The sequence below is a fragment of the Bombina bombina genome, chromosome 5, assembly GCF_027579735.1.
Source record: "Bombina bombina isolate aBomBom1 chromosome 5, aBomBom1.pri, whole genome shotgun sequence".
Lineage (NCBI taxonomy): Eukaryota > Metazoa > Chordata > Amphibia > Anura > Bombinatoridae > Bombina > Bombina bombina.
The window spans coordinates 339,709,501-339,732,935 of NC_069503.1; the positions used below are offsets into that span (position 1 = coordinate 339,709,501).

At 36.4% G+C, this 23,435-nt stretch overlaps 1 protein-coding gene across 1 annotated transcript in view; it reads left to right on the forward strand.

The window, feature by feature from the left end:
* LOC128660336 (ATP-binding cassette sub-family B member 5) overlaps positions 1-23,435 on the forward strand; it is a 414,907-nt gene that overhangs the window by 310,975 nt on the left and 80,497 nt on the right. The window contains exons 19-23 of the mRNA XM_053714135.1: positions 3,548-3,691; positions 3,779-3,883; positions 7,560-7,637; positions 7,724-7,807; positions 7,931-8,134. Of these exons, the coding sequence (XP_053570110.1) occupies positions 3,548-3,691; positions 3,779-3,883; positions 7,560-7,637; positions 7,724-7,807; positions 7,931-8,134 (615 nt within the window). The remainder of the gene's footprint in view (positions 1-3,547; positions 3,692-3,778; positions 3,884-7,559; positions 7,638-7,723; positions 7,808-7,930; positions 8,135-23,435) is intronic.

Consider the following 23,435-nt stretch of genomic DNA (forward strand, 5'->3'; position numbering starts at 1 on the left):
TGCCAGTTGACAAAGAATCACTTTTAGTGTCAATGGACGTAGAGGGACTTTATTCCAGTATCCCACATGATACTGGTATAAAAGCCTGTGAAAGTTTCCTGTCAAGCAGAGGTACAAAATTTTCCAAACATACTGAGCTCATTGTTGACCTTCTAAGATTCATTCTCAACAACAATGTTTTCATGTTTAATAACAGAATTTACAAACAATTGAGAGGAACAGCCATGGGGGCCATATGTGCCCCCACATACGCCTATTTACATTTAGGCAAATGGGAGATGGATTCAGTTTATCAACATGATTTGTTCACTAAACATGTCAATTTCTGGATGAGATATGTGGACGATGTATTCCTCATTTGGGAGGGTGATCAAGTGGAATTATTGCAGTTTGTCAATAGTTTGAACCAAAATGATCTAAATATACGACTTACTATGCACTTTAGTAAATCTGAGATTGATTTTCTTGACATTAAGGTCAAAAATGTGAACAATATGTTGGTCACTGAAAATTTTAGAAAGGCTACGGCTACTAATAGCCTGTTAATGGTAAGCAGTCACCATCCCCGACACCTTATAGGAGGAATTCCTAAAGGACAATTTCTTCGGCTACGCCGCAATTGCTCGTCGAAAGAGAAATTTGAGGAACATGGAAAGCTCATGCAAGATAGGTTTCTTGAACGTGGCTATTCACGGCGTAAGATTAAAAAATCTATGATTCATGCAAGAAAAATTGATAGAGATGATCTCCTGTTCAAGAGGACTAAACAAACAAAGTCAGTAATACGATTAACCACGACTTATAATTGTCATTGGCAAACCATTAAGTCAGTTCTTAATAAGCATTGGCCAATCCTTTTAAGTGATGGCAACATTGCTGAAGAAGTTGGGACTTATCCCAGCCTTACAGCAAAAAGAGCAAAAAATCTCAAAGATAACCTGGTCTCGAGCCAATTTAAACCCACAGAAAAAGAAGGAAATTGGCTTAAGAAGCACATCCCAAATGGCAACTTTCCTTGTGGAAAGTGCGTGACATGTGATTTTATGAAAAGGACCAAGACATTTTCTGGCAATAGTAAAAAATCTTTCCAGATTAATTACTTCTTCAATTGCAATACGGAGGGGGTTGTGTATCTCCTGGAATGTTCTTGCCCAGCGTTTTACGTGGGCAAAACGAAACGTAACTTTAAAGATCGTATAAAGGAACATAGGGACGATATAAAAGGTAAAATACAATCTAGCAGCATTGCGAGACATTATCAAGCTGTACATAACAGCAACCCAGGTTGTCTACGCTTTACAGGTATAGACAAAGGTATTGTGCATGGAAGAGGGGGGGACAATGATAAATGTCTGCTCCAAAAAGAGTGTAAGTGGATATTTACTTTGAACACTCTTTCGCCAGTTGGTCTTAATGAAAAGTTGGATATGGCTAGTTTCATCTAAAAAAGCCCCTTTCTATTATAATATTCATGTATATTAGAGTATTTGGATGTTATGAATATGAATAGCTTTCTAACATCATTACTTGCTCCCTGAGTTTCTAATTTTAGTTTCAATTTTAATTAAAGATTTCTTATTTCATTCTTTTGCTTATCTTTTGTTTTTCATTTTTTAATTTTTTATTTTTTTTTATTTTTTTTTATTTTTTTTTATTTGCAACTGTGAACGTCATTAACTAATTTGACTTATTATGTCTCATCAACTTTTTTGCTAGTTACTTCCTTCTTCTTTAGAATTAGTTAGGTTTGGTATGTATGTTACACATTGTTTAGCATCAAGATTAAGGTACATAATTGGTTAAAACTGGGAGGAGTCTTTGTGGATATATTTCCTCCCAGCAGGGCTAAGATCCATCCGCCCTGAGGAAGCCCCGCCTATCATTTGGCATTGTGGGTGAAACGATCAGGATCGTAGGCATTGGATCACAGACGCACATGTGACCAACCAGGAAGTAAGCATACAGTCCTACCACGCTGCAGTCTCAGCGTGCAGCGTTCAACTGGCTCAGCAAATTGTTTCATGGGACTCAATTACAAGGCAGTATTTCAGGAGGCAACCGGTAACAAACAGCGGACCTCAATTGTGGACACCTCCAGAATCAGATAAGTGCATGCTTATGGTTTAACACAGGAATATAGCTGCTTTCACTTGATGGGGGGTTAGCCTGGACTGACTCCCACTGCTCATTTGGCTTGTTTGCTGCTTTCACACAACATCTTCAGCAATAAGAAGTACTATGCTTTACTAACACGCATGCAGCTTTGGCAGCACTTATCCCATTTTGCTAAAGTCTGGCTGAAGACAATACCGCTATATGTGGAAAATCATCCTGGTGTGATTTGGTTGTTTTCTTCAGCAATACACTCTTGTGAGAATTTTATCTCAATATATGCAGGCATCTCTATGTAAACTGCTGTGTCTCTATGTAACTGCTGTACTGAGGCAATTCATTATGGAGGTTGTATTACTATGTTCCACTATCTATCATATTGCTAATAACCATTGCAATAGCTATTCTTCATACTTGCATGTAACTCACTATTTATCTTATTGCTAATAACCATTGCAATAGCTATTCTTCATACTTGTATGTAATTATTTGTAATTGTTGCTATACTGCCATTATTGTTGTTCCTGAAATCTTTACAAAGCACCTATCACTACTTAGATCCCAAAAAAGTACCTGTCCGGTAATTATCCCTTGTATTGACTTGGGTACCGTGTACAGCTTGGGTGTAGCAGTGTACTAGGTGTCTTTGGATTGTATTTTTGCCAATATTATGATTATGATGTGCACATCTTCAGGGTTTTAATTGGCCACATGTACTATATTGTTTGTTCAACATACTTTACTTTGTGTTGCTAACATATACCCAAGGCCAGCACACAACTGGCCTATTGCTATGTTTAGACAGTTAGGATTTACTTCTTTCTGTACTATTAATAAATTATTTTTTGTTCTCAGTGATTGTACTGGTCAGAGATTCATCCAATTGTTTCATTTAGCTACACTTTTGAGCTATTTTTTATAAAAAAAAGAGTGCTTGATTGCCTATCTATACAGGGCCTTAAGAAATTTTCGATGGTCCTTGTTCTCCTCTTGTAGTTTGTTGAAGAATATATATATATATATATATATATATATATATATATATATATATATATATATATATATATATATATATATATATATACTGGGAAAACTCAGTTCCCATAGGCCGCAATGTAAAGGCCGTTTTTTTCTAACACTCCACTCCCACAAACTTTAAAGCCCCAAACTGCCTGGTGCAGTTTTTTGTTTTTATAAAAAAAAATGCTAGTTTTTTAGATCTCTGGTTAATTTTCTGAGCGCTAATTGATAACGCAAGCTCACGGTAGCAATAACCAGCCACTTGTTATGGTTGGTTAATTATTGCAAATTTGCCCATTTGCAGGAGCGCGATAATTTAGTGCTCTTCTTGTAATCTATGCCACAATATGTAATTGCAGATCAATTTCCAGAAATACATGAAATGCAAAATTATTTTTGTATCTTTTCTTTTCAGATTGACCTCCCTAAAGTCTCTTTTGCTAAACTTATGAAATTAAACAAATCTGAATGGCCATATATTCTCGGTGGAACCCTTGCTGCAGTAATTAATGGGGCAGTTCATCCCTTATTTTGTATCATGTTTGCAAAAATGTTAGCAGTAAGTATTTACTATATTCATATACTGAAAATGTATACAAAATATGTCATTTAGAGGGATCATATCTGACACATTTTTCTTTAACAGATTTTTGGAACTAATGATGAAGTAAAAATTCGACATGAATCAAATGTCTGTTCCATAATTGTTGCACTCATTGGTGTGGTTTCATTTTTTACCTATTTTTTACAGGTACATTTTAATGTCATTGTTTTGTAGCCTTTATATGCCAAGTCATAGTAAAAACAATGTTGTTTCCCAACGTCTGAATGAAAAACACTAAACGGAAAATTAGTTTCAACATAATTATCATTTGAATAAAAAAAATTTAAAGGGACATGTACATATTTTTTAAATGTATTGCAGTTTTTGTTGCTGTACTGAGAAAAAATAAATCTTGATTTCATGCTTATGGATCATGTGACTGTCCACCAATGAAACTGTTTCTTAACAGCCAGTGAGCTTCTATCACACAAACCAGTTGTGTAGAAACCATAACGGTCCTTTAAGTTTTGAGTATCTGTTTAAACAGTATTAATATAAACTTTAAGTACACATGGGAAAATTGTTAATGTTTCTTTAAGCAATGTGTCTTAATTTATACATATTTGTTATGAACATTCAAATGAATGTATTCTCTTACTGACTGAGTTTACTAAAAATGACAGCTTCAAATATTTGTCTTGTAAACAATAAATTAACTTACATACAATACTAATCATGTATGAAATACAAGGATTAATAGGGATTTTGTCATAAATTTGCACCTTTATATGTTCAGAGACAAAGTTTAATTATTACCTATCTATAGTTTTTGGTTGGACTTGAAACCAAATCTTTTCTTCATTATTCCAAGTGTAAAATTTTAAAAATGTTCCAGTTTACTTTATTTTTCAAATGTACTTTGTTATTTTGTTATCCTTTGTTGAAAAGCAGGTAGGTAGGCAGGCTCAGGAGTGCATGAGTATATGAGTGCAGTTTTGCAAGAATGCTTTTAGCATTGTTAAACATTAAGCAAACACTGTTATCTAGTGCATTAAAGGGACAGTCAACTCCAAAAATGTTATTGTTTAAAAAGATAGATAATCCCTTTATTACCCATTCCCCAGTTTTGCATAACCAACATAGTTATATTAATATACTTTTTACCTCTGTGATTACCTTGTATCTAAGCCTCTTTTGACAGCCCCCTGATCACATGGCTATTTATTTATTATCTATTGACTTTCATTTTAGCTCATCAGTGCAGTGTCAACCACAACCCACGGGTGTGAGCACAATGTTATCTATATGCCCACATGAACTAGCAGTATCCTGCTGTTAAAAGCAAATAAAAAGCATTTGATAAGAGGCTGTCTGTAGTGGCCAATCTAAGGTGTCAGTCAATGGTAGTTGCCAAGCTGCAACTTTGTTATTCAACTGCAGTTGAATAACAAAGTTGCAGCTTGGCAACTACCATTGACTGACACCTTAGATTGGCTTCTGTGCTGTGGGTGGACGGAGTCCGAGTTAGCGATCTACTTGCCAGATAAATAGGGTGAGTTTAGCAGCTTTTATTTTTAGTGATGGTAAATCCTAGCGTTTTTTATACGCTTGGATTTACCATCACACTTTGTGTCAATATATACTGTGCATATATAGAAATGTTCCTTTAAACTGAATAATGGCTCCAGAAATATAATATCATTATTTAAATGCTGGTATTTTGTGATTAATAAAGCTTTATTTGTATAAATTTAGGAATTAATTAACCCAGCTCCTTGAACCAGTTACAAAAATCTTTTGAGGTTTATTTTACATTTGAATGAAACTTTTTTTCCTACTGTTTCATTAGGGCAAAATATTATATTATGAAAATCCACCCCCCAAAAAATCATAAGGAGCTACATTTATTTAAACTCATCACTTTAAAATGTAACAATCTCAGACTTTGTTTCATGGAAAAAATGGTAGCAAATCCTTTCCAGTCAGTTTCTCCAGCAATATACCGATATGACAAGTAACGTGTTGTGGTCTGTGGCTCACAGCTTTTAGTAACAGTCAGATAACTTATTAATTAGTCACTGTATTCAGCCGTCGTTGGCTGCAGTTATTATCAATAGGCAATAGACCCTTATGTCCATTTTTACAGAAGAAACTCTGTAGTTTGTTCAGTAAGAGATACCAATGTAAAGTGCTACATCCATTTATGAACAGAACCTAATTAGCGAGACACTACAAAAGGATGGGTATATTCGTTAAAATCTATCTTCCCAAGTTTTATTTCAACAACAATTAGTCCTGGCTCAGTCTGATTTCCTCACAGTGTAGATGTGTAGAACTGTTGTGTATGTGTCAATCATCTTTGCATACAAATTCTAGACTTATGCATTGTGAGAGAGAGCTGCTATCACACAAACACACGGTGCTTTGTAACCTTATCATACATACATCCTTTACTAAACAAACAGTTGTGGGAGCAGGTTTTTATAGCTATGGAATGTTGCTTTAACTTGCAGAACAATAAAAAAGCTGAGTTTTGGGACAGGCTTTTTTAAAACAGTATTTTCAAACTGTGTTACTTCAATACTGTACCAGACACAATGTCCTCTGGAATTATTTTCTTTGAAGATGAAACAAACAGAACAGGGGAGGAAAAAGTATTGTCATCCAGTCTAGAAACCGGAGTTGCTTCAGTGTCTAGAATGTTTGCTAAGCCCAGATGAAATTAAAACACATAAGTCTTCCTAGTCAAAATAACGGACACAAAGGTCTGACATTAAATATTTTAGGACATGACGATAATCATTTTTTGAAAAACTTGATAATTATGCATAAATTTCAGCAAAAAATATTTAAATTTACAAAGAAAGAAAAAAAGGCAATAATTGGCTTTTTGTGCAGTATAATAGCATACAAATAACTGTGATGAACCGGCATTTTTAACTTGCTCCTGAAACTCATATAAACATACAATCAAAATCATAGTTACTAAGTATTGAAGTAACACAGTTTGCAATACTGTTTTAAAATACCATCTTATTGCTGTCACAGAAATAAGCCGTTTGCCCAGGAGGAGACGGACTTGATCGTTATAAGTATGTTGCTATAAATTATTCTGGGCAGTACGATCAAGTCCGTCTCCTCCTGGGCAAACGGCTTATTTCTGTGACAGCAATAAGATGGTATTTTAAAACAGTATTTTCAAACTTTGTTACTTCAATACTTATGTAGTAACTATGATTTTGATTGTATGTTTATATGAGTTTCAGGAGCAAGTTAAAAATGCCGGTTCATCACAGTTAACTACGATGACAGGCAGCACACTGGTACGTCTGAAATATCAGACGTGTCAGAACTTGAGAAAGTATTTTGTTCCTTCCCCCTAGTGTTAGCAGCGCAATGCGCATGCGTTAAAAAACCAGGAGCGTGCATTCATGAGAAGTAGCCGACATAGAGCTGGGGACTGAACAAACTTAGGATCTTGATGACGAAATAGGGGAGGGGGCAGGCGGGCATTTTAAACTGCAAAGATCAAACAAGTAAGTAGTAATGCTCAGAAACGATTTAGGGTAATGAATTAGGCTACAGTGCAAACTAAATATCGTTAGCAACGTTATAGAAGTAATATATTTGAAAATTTGGGTTGACTGTCCCTTTAAGCTTGCGGTTCTTGTTTAAATTGCAAGATTTTATGTATTGAGTTACTCAAAACAATTATGTAGATTAATGGCAGGAAATCCACAAATCAAATGCTGGAAACAGTAGGTGAAATGAGCCTCAATGAGTTTTAAAAATGGTCAGGCCTTTATAGCGAGGAACATCAGTAGCCTCACAAGTTTTTATGAATCTAGAGACCATTGATTGTTTATTTAAATGTTTTTTTCAGGGATTTTTGTTTGGAAGGTCTGGAGAAGTGTTAACAATGAGATTAAGAAGGATGGCATTTGAAGCCATGCTGCATCAGGTTGGTTTTAACTAATAAGGAAGATAAAATGCAATATTATTTGATAAAGTCTGAACTCATTGCGTAACAGTTGAACTCTTCCTTAGGAGATTGCGTGGTTTGATGACAAGAGAAATAATACCGGAGCTTTAACAACTCGACTTGCCACAGATGCTTCACAAATTCAGACAGTAAGTACATAGTATTTCACATATTACATTTATATTTATTTATTAATATTTAAGCTGTATTCTTAAATTAACAACATTTAACTATTTTGTTAATGTTTTTGCATTTATTATACTTTTTTTTAGGCAACTGGCTCCAGACTTGGCTTAATTGCTGAGAATGTAGCGAGTATGGGGTTATCATTTATAATTGCATTTTTCTTTGGATGGGAAATGTCTCTACTCCTTTTGGCTATGATTCCTATTCTTGTTGCCACTGGACTGCTTGAGACAAGGGCATTAACTGGCTTTGCTAACCGTGATAAAAAAGTGCTTCAACAGGCTGGAAAGGTACATTTTGCTGTTTACTTTTTATTCAATTTGATAAAATATAATTAAATATTTACATGAAGGGGAATTGTCTGAAATATGATAAAATAACAATGGGAATTTTGATTAAAAATGTTTAATTTGATTGGAATTCCATGTTTTATCAAAAATAATTAATTGCAAGAAAGGAAGACACATATTAAAGAGAAATGGAACAAAAATACAGCTTTGTACAGAATATTACAAATAATTAGTTTACATTTGCTTAAATATTAAAGCTAATAACCCTTGAAAATTCAAAATGTATGTACAGTAGCTATAATCTTTAATGATTATTAATACAGTGCTAAACAGTGCTAAATTTAGTTAATTTCAGTTAAAATAATTTTCATTTAAAGGGTTATTGTACTCTAGATTATTTCTTCAAATTAAATGTGTTGATTTTCTTTTTGTATTTGTGACTGAAAAAAGTAAAGTAATAGCTGTTTAAATTTAAACTGAAACTCATACAGCTGAATCACTAGTGTACTAGATACTTCCAACTAATGCGTATTGGCTGATAGCTACTTCCTGCTAATACTCATTGGTTTATAGCTACAATGAGTCTTTCTACCTATCAGCCAACGAGCACTAGCAGGACATGCACAATTTTATATTCCAATTCAAAATCTTTAGCTTTATGAGTTTTCTGTCAAAGAAAAAATCCTGCTTTCCTATAACTATGAATATTTTTTTGTCCCTTTAATCTCAGATCATGCATACTACTACTACTAATAATAATAGTTTTAGCTTTTCTTGTCCCTTTAGTTACGTTTTTATCATGGACATTAATGCAAACTATTTAAATAATTTTTAATACAATTTTGAGCAATCGTTTTTTAAATTGAAAGTAATTTGCATATACTAAGACATGTCAATTCTTCGGAGCCAACTCCTAGAATTTTACTTTGCACTGTCACAGTGGGAATCATATAATTTATATTTACTCTCTAAGCACTTATGTTTGAGGTAGTTACCCATGAAGGAGTTAAAGGGACAGTCAAGTCCAAAAACAACTTTCATGATTCAAATAGGGCATGTAATTTTAAACAACTTTCCAATTTACTTGTATCACCAATTTTGCTTTGTTTTCTTGGCTTTATAGAATTATTAAAAGGCAGTCCATGATCTATAACAAAACACTCCAGGCAGTATTTGCCCGGTATGATGAGATTCCAGTCAGAACAGTATTTAAAAAAAAAACATAATTTATACAAGAAAAGTATAGGTTGTATAGACTGGGTCTTTATTTACAACTTTGCTAACCAAGACTGCAATGTGCACAATCAACCAAGGGTCAGTTGTTTTTTAAGTGTGTTTATCCTGTGCAACAGCCTTGGCATTTTGCATTTTAGCAATAACATTCATACCTATGGTATTTTATATGAAAGATTGCCCTCTGACTGTACAATCTGTCATTTTGATATTGAAAGCCGCTGATACATGCCCACCGTGCACTCAGAGCGCTCTGTAATAGCGCACAAATAGTCACTCACTGTCACTCCCCATAAAAGAACAACCCCCACATACTTACTCTCAGGCCACTCTGGCTGCTCTGTCTGCATTCACTGGAGAAACATGGCGTGACAGCCATATTTGTTTAGGGCAAAGTTTTTTTTCTACCTTGGTGAGTGAGGGCAGAGCTAAAGAGGTGTGCAGAAAAGACATATGGAGCAGAGAGACAGGCGCCCCTCTATGGAAGGCACCTGTGGCACATGCCTACTCTGCCTAATGGTAAATCTGGCCCTGTCAGCAACCTGTGAGGGAGAAAGGCCTCAGCATGCTAGTAAAAAACAGTGGAGGGGTGCTTCAGTCCAGGTAAGGGACTCAGACACTACACAGCCCAGGAGCTATCCAATAGTACTCTCTTTACAGGTACTGCATAGCTGGGGGTCACAGCCTTACCTATGTGTTTTAACATAGGAATTTGGGGGAATGAGGCACAGGAAAGTTCTTATCTAGCATCCTTAAGACTCCTTAGCAGCTCAGTTTACTGTTTTTAACCTCAAAAACCTTATTTTTGCACTTTTTGAAAAAATGGATATTGTCCCCAAGAGAGCCAGTAACTGCCTTGTGCAGTTATCAGGTATATCTCAGAAATCACAGTGCAGTTTGGCAGGAGGACACAAAGGCCTTAGGAGAGGTGGAGTCTTAGGCATTTTTTTTTTATTTTATTCTGGCAAATTTAACCGCTTCTATGCACTGGAGGTAGGAGTAACTCTTACAAGAGCTGATAAGGGGGTTGAGTGTTTAGAATGTGCTTTTTTATGTTCTGAGGTGTGCTGTGGGCTAGTACTGGTATAAATAATTGTATTCCTAGTTTTCTGTACAATTTGCTTTTAATTGTGTATCCCCATCTGTTGTGTAGCAAATGTAACCCTCCTTTAACCCACTAAGGGGCACGTTGCAGGTCCGCCAATCCTGTATTACCCCAACTTGGTTTATTTTCATGCAGCAAGCTGATCAAACTGCCATAATATGTATAATTAGTTTATATATTCTAAAAGGATTTTTATATATATATATATATATATATATATATATATATGTGTATATATATATATATATATATTATATATATACAGTATATATATATATATACTGTATATATATATATATATATATATATATATATATATATATATTACCAGTTCAAATGTTTCCACCTCAGTGTATGTACTGTAGTGTTTTCCTACTCTCTTTTCCTGTTACACAAAAGCAATACTGTTTTGATAGAACAGGATACTTTTATGCACAACGTTTTCCAATCAATACACTTATGTATGGTTTGTGGTTCGGTTACTACTGACATCACTAATATCATATATGTTGGCTAATCGCATCTATAGAGACTGTTTTTTGAAAGACCATGCTAATTATTTTTATCTCAGATACTAAATTGTATGTTCAGCCACATGCAGATATGGAGCTATAAAAATATTTTAGCACTTGCATCAACACGCATTGCTAGTCTTAATACTCACTATCTTTGTCAAGCTTAGAGACTAACATACCTAGTTTCACAAGACCATTAGACCATATTCTTTTTTCATTTTTTTTACATTTATTTATCCGCAACAGTGAATACAAATTCTAACATCTTTTTTAAGAACACTGTGCAGGGTATACAATTAGAACATAGAATGTTATACATAGACAATTTCATCCAAATACATTTAAATCACAATAATACAATTCATCAATTTATCAAGTATAACTATTGCTTGAAAAAAAGAAAAAAAAGATAGATAAATAAATAAATAAATAAATAAATAAAAGTATAATAAGATACATAAATTTCCAGCATCACTGTTGGGTATTTCTTTTATAAAGCAAACCAACAAGATAGGAAAGGGAGGGAAAAGAAAAGAAAAAAAAAAGAAAAAAAGAAAAGGGATATCTTCCCGAACCCACGCCGAAGCATCCCTGATTACATATAAATTGTCGTAAGTCATAGGCAGTTGTAGATTCCGGTGTTATTAGGGGCCTAGATCACTACTACGTTTTATCTCAGGTTTAGGATACCCATTAAATATCTCTAAAGAATACCAACTAGAGGGGAATACATCATTTAGAATTAATTCAGTAAAACTATCAGAACTTCTAAAAGGAAAGACAAGTGGTTTCTGAATTGTCAAAGGATAAGTTTTAATTAAAGGAAGCCAATTCAACAAAGATAAGACCATATATTTTATGCTAGGTTTTTTATCAGTCTTCCTGTGCTTTAAGGACAAACACAGAGGCTGCAAAGTGCAAATCAGGAATCACAGACTCATTTTTGGGTGCAGGTGTGATAAGGTGCTATACTCTGTATTTCACTTAGAATATATGAATATACCTAGAAAATATGGAGGGTAAGCCCTAATGCTAAGACAGCTTTTACATTCTCTTACCATGTTCCTATTTTCCTTATGGACTTTCTCAAAGGTTCTTTGTTTATTTGATCTATAACATTTATGCATCCTTTTTGCTTTCCTTTCTTTGTTTTTAATGCTTACATCAGCACTCGCCATCTGGAAATCTCGAGGAATGCAAGGAGTTTGGTTCCCTCTAGATGAGAGGTTACCTCTCAACATTCTGGAACTACAAGCATTTCTTAGAGTTCTTCAGACCACGGTCCCTTCTCAGCCAAGACCCATCTCCATTTCTGATCAGACATCATTTTAGCGGTTGCTTAAATCAATTTTCAAGGGGGGACTCACATCCCCCTCGTCATGCAAGGAGTGTCTCTCATGTTGTTCTGAATAGAGAAGGAAAGCTGTTTTCTATCATCTTCATTTTTAAGGAGTGAACAATTGGGAAGCAGACTGCTTTATTCTGTTCAGTAAGAAGATTGACTTCTTCATCAAGACATATTTGTTCATCTTATTCTAAACTGGGTTCTTCCATGTATAGGTCTAATTGTGTACAAGCTGAATCACAGCTTCAAGCATATTGTGCCATATATAGAGACTCCAGTGCTATTTGATAGATGCTTTAGTTTGTCCCTGAATATTTAATTTAGCATTCCTGTTTTCCCAATTTGTTCTTCTTTCAAGAGTCTTTGCAAGAATCAAACATGATTCAGCTTCAGTAATTCTCATAGCTCTAGCGTGGGCCTGCAGAACTTGGTATTTGCACCAAATTCAGATGTCTTCTCTACCTTAATGGACCCTATTCCTAAAGAAGGGGATGCTTAGACCTCAAGATCAGAGGTTAATTTGACTCGGATATCTAGACTTTGCTTTATGCAAGTAAGCCGGTTAAGCAAATAATTTATTTATTTAACATCTAGAAAGGTTACTTTCTGTGTTGTCCTTGAAATTTTTTCTTTGAAATTCTTTAAAATTTCCAGAATACTTTAGTTCCTTCAGGATAGATTAGATTTGGGCCTATCGGCTAGTTCTCTAAATGGTCAGATATCTATGTTAACTGCTTTGTTTCACACTTTTGTTCAAGCCCCGGTGAGAATTCGTCCTTTTATTAGACCAATTTCTCCTCTTTGGATCCTGAATTTAGTTATCTCTGTTCTGCCAGGTTCTGCTTTTGAACCTATTCTTATTTTAGACCTTGGTTGTCCTGGAAGGTTCTTTTTCTTCTAGCCATTTCTAAAAGAGTTTTTGAATTATAAGCTCTATCTTGTGATCCTTCATTTCTGACTTTTCACCAAGATAAGGCGGTTCTATGGACCAAATATGATTTTCTTGCGAAGGTGGTATCTTTAGAAAATATTAGTCAGGAAATAAAATAGTTGTTCCTTCTTTGTGCCCAAAGCCTTCTAATACAAAGGAAAAATTTCTTCACAACCTAGATATTTTCAGAATTTTAAAGTTCTATATTCAGGCTACTAAAGACTTTAGACAAACTTCCAGTATATTTGCCCACTTCTCTGGTCCTAGGGTGGGTCAGAAAGCTATGGCAGTAGCCCTGGCATCCTGGCTCAAGCAGATTATTAGTGTGGTTTACTTGGTTGTGATAAAACCGCCACTGAAAATAGTAACTGCTCATTCTACGAGATCAGTATCTTTTGCTCCTTGTGACCCTGCTTTCTGTTTTTCCTACCTTTTTTTCTGTCTCTCAGCTGTACCTAAACTGGAGAGGGTAAGGAAGTGGGAGGTACTAATGCTCTGTGAGGGTTCTTGACCTTGTTATAGGCTGGAATATATCCCACATGTTATGAAGCTATAGACTCTTATCAGCCCAAAGTATAAATTCTGTTTTTAGTTTATGCAGTTGCAGCTTCAAGTATATTGGATAAAAAGCTTGCCTGGATGCCTGATGCAGCACATTTGTTTGCTGAAAACAAGCTGTTGTTATGTACCCAATATTTTATGCAATAAAGACTATAACTGTTCATGTTAAAGCCATGTGTTTCTCCGTCTGTTTATGTCCTGGGACATGGTTCCTAACCTTTTATTATTTTACATATTTTTATGTATAAGAACCCTTGTCTGTTCCCTTAGTACCCTTGCTTGCTCATAAATCTGAAATTTATTTGTCAGCCTATGATTATACATGATATTTAAAAATAAATAAAAAAAATTCAAATGTTTGGTACTGTTACAAGATCAAATTTACCCAACCCAAGGCCTGGGCTACAAAAATGCCCTTCCCTACATTTATCTGGCTCCTGAAATCTTCAGATTACTCTTACTTTGAGTCTGAACCATAAACATATTTTGGAACAAATTTGTATGAAATACAGACTGTCCCAAGCTAATTATATGCAAACACTATTTATGTACAGCTAGATTATGAGTTTTGAGCGTTATATGGAATTTAACGACCGCCTCAAAAGCGACGTTATTTCACCTCCCTATAGCGCTGGTATTATGAGTTTTAAAAAAGCAGGCTTGTGCGGGCGATATGGTTGTGTTGAGCTCGATAGCGCACCGAAATAAAGCGCTGCTGTTATGTGCTCGTGCACGATTTCCCCATAGACATCAATGGGGAGAGCCGACAAAAAAAAATGCGATCACAGAATGAAAAGCTCCGTAACGCAGCCCCCTTGATGTCTATGGGGAAAATAAAACTAATGTTTAAACCTAACACCATAACATAAACCCTGAGTCTAAACACCACTAATCTGCCACCCCCAACATCGCTGCTACCTACATACAGTTATTAATCCCTAATCTGCCTTCCCCAACATTGCCGCCACCTACATAAAACTATTAACCCCTAATCTGCCGCTCCCGATGTTGCCGCCACTATACTAAAGTTATTAACCCCTAAACCTCTGGCCTCCCACATCACTACCACTAAATAAATACATTAACCCCTAAACCTAACCCTAATGTAACCCTAACCCTAACACCCCCTAACTTTAACATTATTAAAATGCAGCTAAACTAAAGTTACAATTATTAACTAAATAATACCTATTTTAAACTAAATACAAACCTACCTGTGAAATAAAACCTAAGCTAGATATAATATAACTAATAGTTATATTGTAGCTAGCTTAGGTTTTATTTTTATTTCACAGGTAAGTTTGTATTTATTTTAACTAGGTAGACTAGTTAGTAAATAGTTATGAACTATAAAACCTAACCTGCCTTACACTAAAACCTAACATTTTAAAAAAATAAACACTAAAATTACTAAAAATAAAAATAACTAAATTACATAAAAAAACAAACACTAAATTACAAAAAATAAGAAACAAATGATCACAAATAAAAAATAATTGACCTAATCTAATAGCCCTATCAAAATAAAAAGCCCCCAAAATAAAAAAAAACCCTAGCTTTTCAATAAACTACCAATGCCACTATAAAGGGCCTTTGTGGGGCATTGCCCCAAAGATATCAGCTCTTTTACCTGTAAACAAAATACAAACACCCCCCCAACAGTAAAACCCCCCACCCCCACAACCAACCCCCCAAAATAAAATAACTAAAAAAGCCCATAACGCTTTATTTTCCCTAATGCTGCTATTACGAGTCTTGTCGGTATAGGTGTACCGCGCACCTTTTAGCCTGTCACGCAAGCCAGTACCGCACTTTTAAAAAATGTCCTATTTCAATGGGACTCCCATAGCGCTGTTATTACGAGTTTGCGTGGGAGGCTAAAAAGTAAGCGGTACACTATATAACCACAAGATCTGTAACACCATCTAAAGTCAGCAGTTATGAGTTTAACACTACAAAGCTGTAACATAAAACTCATACCTAAAGTGTTATAAAGTACACTAACACCCATAAACTACCTATTAACCCCTAATCCGAGGCCCTCCCGCATCGTAAACACTATAATAAATTTATTAACCCCTAATCTGCCGCTCTGGACATCACCGCCACTATTAAAATGTATTAAACCCTATTCCGCCCCCCACAACTAGATATACTAAAATAAACTATTAACCCCTAAACTGAAAGCCTCCCACAACAAAATATACTATAATAAACCTATTAACCCCTAAACCGCAAACCCCACAATGAAATATACTATAATAAACCCCTAAACCTATAGACCCCCTAACTTTATATTAAAATTACAATTTCCCTATCTTAAATTAAATTAAAACTTACCTGTCAAATTATATAAATTAATTTAAACTAACAATTAAACTATTATAATTATTAAACTAAAATTAAACTAACTACCAATTAAATTAAATTAAACTACACATTAAAAAAATCCTATTGGCTGTTCCAATCAGCCTATAGAATGAGAGCTCAATCCTATTGTCTGATTGGAACATCCAATAGGATGAGAGCTCAATCCTATTGGCAGATTGAATCAGCCAGTAGAATTTTAGCAGCTCTAATTCCTATTGGCTGATTGAAATCTTTCAGCCAATAGGAATGCAAGGGACGCCATCTTGGATTGCGTCACTTGCATTGAAGTTCCCTTTTTATGGCGGCAACCATATACAGGATGCTCCACCCCGGATGACTTCAGGACGGACCTGTTCCATGCCGGATGGATGAAGATAGAAGATGCTGTTTGGATGAAGACTTCTTGCCGCCTGGATGAGGACTTCTCCGGCTGGATGAAAATTGAAGAGGCCATCTGGATGAAGACTTCTTGCCACATGGATGATGACTTCGCCAGCTGGATGGATCCTTCAAGCGGGACTTCAAGAACTGTAAGTGGATCGTTGGGGGTTAGTGTTAGGTTTTTTTAAGGGTTTTTTGGGTGGGTTTTATTTTTAGTTTAGGGTCTGGGCATGTAAAAGAGCTAAATGCCTTTTTAAGGGCAATGCCCATACGAATGTCCTTTTCAGGGCAATGGTTAGCTTAGGTTTTTTTAGATAGTTATTTTATTTGGGGGAGTTGGTTGTGGGGGTGGTGGGTTTTACTGTTGGGGGGGGGTGTTTGTATTTTTTTTTTACAGGTAAAAGAGCTGATATCTTTGGGGCAATGCCCCATAAATGCCATTTTAAGTGGTATTGGTAGCTTATTGTAGGCTAGGGTTTTTTTTCTTCAATTAATTCCATTTCTAAAATTGCTTCATTGATTCCACATGTAAAAAATGAATGAATAAATATTTATATTATTTTATTTATATTATTTTATAATGTTTCTGATTTTGTGACACCAAAATTGTGTTATTGCTAATTATCCAGTTCATTGAATTGTGTTCAGTATCATATTGTAATCCCAAGCAGAAAGCAAAAAACCTTAGAATGGGAGGTAGGGTTACCAGGTTCCAGTATTCAGCTAGGAAGTCCAGTATTTCAACAAGCTGTTCGACTAGAAGCTAAATTTTAAAGTCCTCCTATACCTCTATACATTGTAAATATTGTCTACCAAGAAGTGACACATGACACTACACACAAGTCTGTGTGTAAAAACAGTTAAAATCATCCGTTGGGAAAAATATAAATCATGGGGTTAAGGGTGGGGCCACAGGTGGAGCAATGGAGCCATTGTCTGTTCCCAGTTACCAGCCAAGTCCAGTCATCTTTGATTTGTCTGGTATTATTGTAGAGGACAGCTAGCAACCCTAGTGTAAGGGCAGAGTCTAGATTGATTGTGGTAGGATTAAGTAGCTCAGGGCAAGTCAGGGGAGTCCTTGGGCAACACCAGATATCATGGAGTGGATACGACAAGGAGTAAGGCATTTCTGGGCTGGGTTTAAGTGGACCCTGGTAATACTTTGTGAAACTTTGACATGAATAAGAGAAAAACTGGCAGTGAAACAGAACTCCCAAATAGGACAACCATCAAAATATAGGACATATGTTTGCCTTTCAGTTAATTGGTAAATAAAATTCTATGTAGTATATTATTCTTAAAAGTCTACGAAATATTTTATTTTGTTACACAATGCAGTGACTATCATTTCTAACTATAAAATCTAAAACATCTAAAACACATGTGTAATATAGGCCTTAATCTCATTAAGGTAAGATATTGTGGCCAATTATGGACACCTTTACAGTTACGTGCAAGCAAAAAGGGGCTTAACGCGGCTTTTTGCACGTATCGGGTTTACCGCTCGTAATATGAGTTGAAAGTAATCGCAAACAATTACTGCTCCCTCAGAGCTCTGGTTAATTGTTTTGCAAAACAAAAAAGTGTCACAAAACACATAAAAAATACATTACAAAGCACAGTTACACTTATAACACTATCTAATAAAAATTATTTAAAAATATTACACAAAAGAGTTATAAGGACTCAAAGATATGAGGTTTAAGATGTTAGAAAAAAAATTGGCTGCAAAGGGCTTTAACATAGAGATACATACATATACAGTACATGTCTAAATATGAATATGTACAGTATGTGTATATATATATATATATATATACAGTATGTGTGTGTGTGTTACATGTGTATTTATGTATGTATAAGTTTTATATATATATATATATATATATATATATATATATATATATATATATATATATATATGGCTTTTTTTGTGGGATACTCACCAGTACTGAGTACCACCACCTCTGCCAACAAGTAATATTTGTTATAATAAAGCACTACATACTGTGTATGTATATATATATATATATATATATATATATATATATATATATATACATACATACATACATACACATATATATATATATATATATACAGTCATGGACAAAAATATTGGCACCCCTGCATTTCTGTCAAATAATGCACCACTTCTCCCAGAAAATTGTTGCAGTTACAAATGTTTAGGCATTCTCATGATTATTTATTTTGTTTGTATTGGTATGACACCAAAAAGTGGAGAAATAAAAACCAATTATGACACATTCCACGCAAAACTCTAAAAATGGACTGGACAAAATTATTGGCACGCTCAATGTAATATTTGGTAGCACACCCCTTGGAAAAAATAACTTAAATCAATCACTTCCTGTAACCATCAATGAGTTTCCTTCACCTCTCTACTGGAATTTTGGACCACTCTTCTTTGGCCAACTGTTCCAGGTCTCTCAAATTGGAAGGGTTCCTTTTCCCAACTTCTGTTTTGAGATCTCTCCACAGGTGCTCTATAGGATTGAGATCTGTACTCATTCCTGGACGTTTCAGTACTCTCCAGTGCTTTGTCTTAAACCATTTCTGGGTGCTTTTTGATATGTGCTTTGGATCCATGTCCTGCTGTAAGACCCATGACCTCTGACGGAGACCCAACTTTCTGACACTGGGCCCTACATTGCACCACAGAATTCTTTGGTAGTCCTTATATTCCATAATGCCATGCACACAGTCAAGACATCCAGTGACTGAAGCAGCAAAGCAAGTGCACCTGTTAATTTACACAGGTGAGTTTAATTACAAATTGCAGGAGTATTACAAACTTGGAATGCAATTATTTCTTACAATTTTGAGAATGTGCCAATAATTTTGTCCAGTCCATTTTTGGAGTTTTGCGTGGAATGTATCAGATTTGGATTTTTTTTCTCCACTTTTTTGTGTCATACCAATACAAACATGAGAATACCTAAACATTTGTAATTGCAACCATTTTCTGGGTGAAGTGGTGCATTATCTGACAGAAATGTAGGGGTTCCAATATTTTTGGCCATGACTGTATATGTGTACAGTATCTCACAAAAGTAAGTACACCCTAACATTTTTTGTAAATATTTGATTATATATTTTCATGTGACAACACTGAAGAAATGACACTTTGCAACAATGTAAAGTAGTGAGTGTACAGCCTGTATAACAGTGTAAAGGTGCTGTCCCCTTAAGGTAACTCAACACACAGCCATTAATGTCGAAACCGTTGGCAACAAAAGTGAGTACACCCCTAAGTGGAAATGTCCAAATTGGAGCCAATTAGCCATTTTCCTTTCCCGGTGTCATGTGACTCATTAGTGTTACAAGATCTCAGGTGAGAAAGGGAAGCAGGTGTGTTGAATTTGGTGTTATCGCTCTCACACTCTCTCATACTGGTCACTGGAAGTTTAACATGACACCTCATGGCAAAGAACTCTTTGAGGATCTGAAAAAAAGAATTGTTGCTCTACATAAAGATGCCCTAGGCTATAAGAAGATTGCCAAGACCCTGAAACTGAGCTGCAGCACAGTGGGCAAGACCATACAGCAGTTTCACAGGACAGGTTCCACTCAAAACAGACTGATATACTACAGGAAAGTTCTACTCTGTAAAAAGCATTACTGGGCTAAAAGTTGCACCAAGGTGGTAAATCGCCATAGAACAGGCTAACAATGGTATTGAGCCAGTTGTTTGTTCCTGTGAGTGCACTTCTCTCTATATGTATCCACTTATAACAGGCCTCACCTTGGTTGACCAAAGAAGTTGAGTGCACGTGCACAACGTCATATCCAGAGGTTTTCTTTGGTAAATATACGTATGAGTTCTGCCAGCATAGCTGCAGAGGTGGAAGGGGTGGGGGGTCAGCCTGTCAATGCTCAGACCATATGCCACACACTGCATCAAATTGGTCTGTATGGCTGTCGTCCCAGAAGAAAGCCTCTTTTAAAGATGATGCACAAGAAAGCCTGCAAACAGTTTGCTGAAGACAAGCAGACTAAGGACATGAATTACTGAAACCATGTCCTGTGGTCCAATGAGACCAAGATAAACTTATTTGGTTCAGAAAGTGTCAAGCGTTTGTGGCGGCAACCAGGTGAGGAGTACAAAGACAAGTGTGTCTTGCCTACAGTCAAGCATGGTGGTGGGAGTGTCATGGTCTGTGCCTGCATGAGTGCTGCCGGCACTGGGGAACTACAGTTCATTGAGGGAACCATAAATGTACTGTGACACTGAGGACAATGAAACAAGGTTACACTTATATCCAGCAGTAAACATAATAAAGCAACATGAGTGTTGATTGCAGATAAGCCTATCTCCCCCTAGCTCATCTATAACCCTGATCACACAGCAAAGTGCTATTCCCAAGAACGTACCTTGTATGGTAACAGTCCAAAACATCAGCACCGTGTGTCTAGTGGTGTGGATACAATGCACTAACCAGAGCCACAGTGTGGGAGGGCTGTAAGTAGTCCTGTCACGCCAGCTGCTGTCAGTCAACGAGCCAGAGGTATCTGATAGGTCAGGGGGGGTGCGCCTCTATGTGGTTTATAATAAGAGAAAATATATATACTGTTCAACCATTAAACTCCCTAGTGGAACAGTGTCAGTACAACAGGCTGCAATCAATGGGAAAGATATACAGTTGCAGTGAATAGTCATTGGGAAAATGTAGTCAGGGAAGGGACAAGTCCATCTGTACAAAGTGTCAATGTAAGAACCACCATAAAAGGTATAGCAGATATATGTGAATAATGAGTAGACAGTCAGGCTGTAATGTATGCACATAATGAACACAATGAATAAGCTGCCCACACAATGTACAGCGGAGCCATTTACAATAAGGAGTATGTGAGAGCCAACATGCAAGAGAAGCACATTGTGACAGGGGCATAAAATGTAGGATGTAGTGTGCATGCTGTACTAAATACCTATAAATCTGCGTGTATAAGTATATACAACAAGTCAAAGGCTACAATGAGCGGGGCCCAGAAAAAGGAATAAGTCTAGTGGACTCAGTCAAAGGGGTATGGGATGCTATGTCCCACTAAGCTCCAATTTGGCCTAATGTCATAATAAATGTTTACTAATAAGTACATAGTAAGAGCACTGTTATGAGCTGGCCACTACAATAAAGTTACCCAGCCTGGACAACAGCTAATGATAAACAGCAAAAAACAGGCTTACAGTAACCAAAGTCCGTATGGTGTTCAAACATCCCAGGTAGGGGAGTATGTACCCAACAGATATATGTAAAATAGAATAACATAAAATACAATAAAATAAAATGAAAGGGTCAAACATACTTATAGAAAGCAGTGCCAATCATTACCCACATTCAGTCCTTTAGGGTGAATGGCATCCAGTTTGTAGATCCATTCTGCTTCCTTCTGCAGTAGGAGTTTGTGCCTATCACCACCCCTCCTAAGCGGGGGTACATGGTCGATGAGCATGAATCTGAGGTCCTTGACTGTATGTCCCTGTTCCATGAAGTGCCTAGCAACCGGCTGGTCGCTTTTCCCTTTGTCAATTGCCGCCCGTATGGCACTTCTATGGTTAGCCATACGTTTTTTTATATCGTCATCAGTCTTGCCGATTTAAAATAGATCATGCTAAATATAGGGCAGTGTCATATCAGTACTCACTATTTCCCAGTGTTCCTTGAGAATCGTACACAGTCCCCTAGTTTTAGGAGTAAAGGTAGTGATGAAGTTGGTCCTTGGAGGTTTTAAAGTAGGTACTTCCCTGTCTAATAGTGTCTCACCATTACCACCAGTTGCTGCCAGTCTGGAAGACATAATTGTGGCCTTAACATAACCTCTAGCAGCAAATTTCCGTTCCATTTCATCAAGTTGTAGTTGACAGCGTGCGTCCAAAGTGTTCTTGCATACCACCCGAAGCATTTGGGCCTTTTGTATCGCTTTGATAAATTACCGTGGGTGGCAGCTGGAGGCATGGAGGATAGAGTTTCTGTCAGTTTCTTTTTTGTAGAGTGTAGTAGCCCAGAGTCGCTCCCTCCTTGAAGATCCTGAGGTCCAAGAAGTCAACCTGTTGGCAGCTGGTACACACCTTTAATTTTACCAGGTTCGTTCAGTGCATTCAGGTGGTTGGTCCAGTTCATCAGTGATTCTTCAGTGGCCCTCCAGATAAGGAGAATATCATTAATATACCTCTTGTAGTGCAGGACTCGTGTCTGTTCATATACCTTAGATATTTTCTTCGATGTGCTCCATATATAAGTTATCAAATGCCGGAGCCATATTGGAGCCCATGGCTGTACCGGTCAACTGTAGATAGAAACTTTTCTCAAATTTGAAGTAGTTCAACTTTAAGCATAGGGTCAGGAGTTCCACAATAAATTCTGGAGGTGGACCCACATAGGGGTATCTGTTCAAGCATTGGGATATGATCTGAATACCAGATTCTTGTGGGATTATTGTATAAAGGCTGGTAACGTTCATGCTAGCCAAAATATCATCAGGCCCGATGTCATTCAACCGAGAGAGTATGTCAATAAGAGACAGGGAATCCCATAGGTATGATTGCATGTTGAGTACAAATGGCTGTAGTAAAGAGTCCACGTAAGTGGCCAGAGGTTGGAGTAAAGATCCCCTGGCGGAGACAATGGGACAACCCGGTGGGGAATCCAGTCTTTTGTGGATTTTAGGCATTGTGTAGATAACAGGTCTGACTGGATATTTTACAGTCAACCAATCCCTCAGGTGCCCGTCAATCCATTGTTTCTGATAGGTATGCTCAATGACACTGTCAAAGCAGGTCTTGTAGGTGATAGTCGGATCACAAGGTAAAGACTTGCATGTGAGGGCATCCGTTAGCTGTG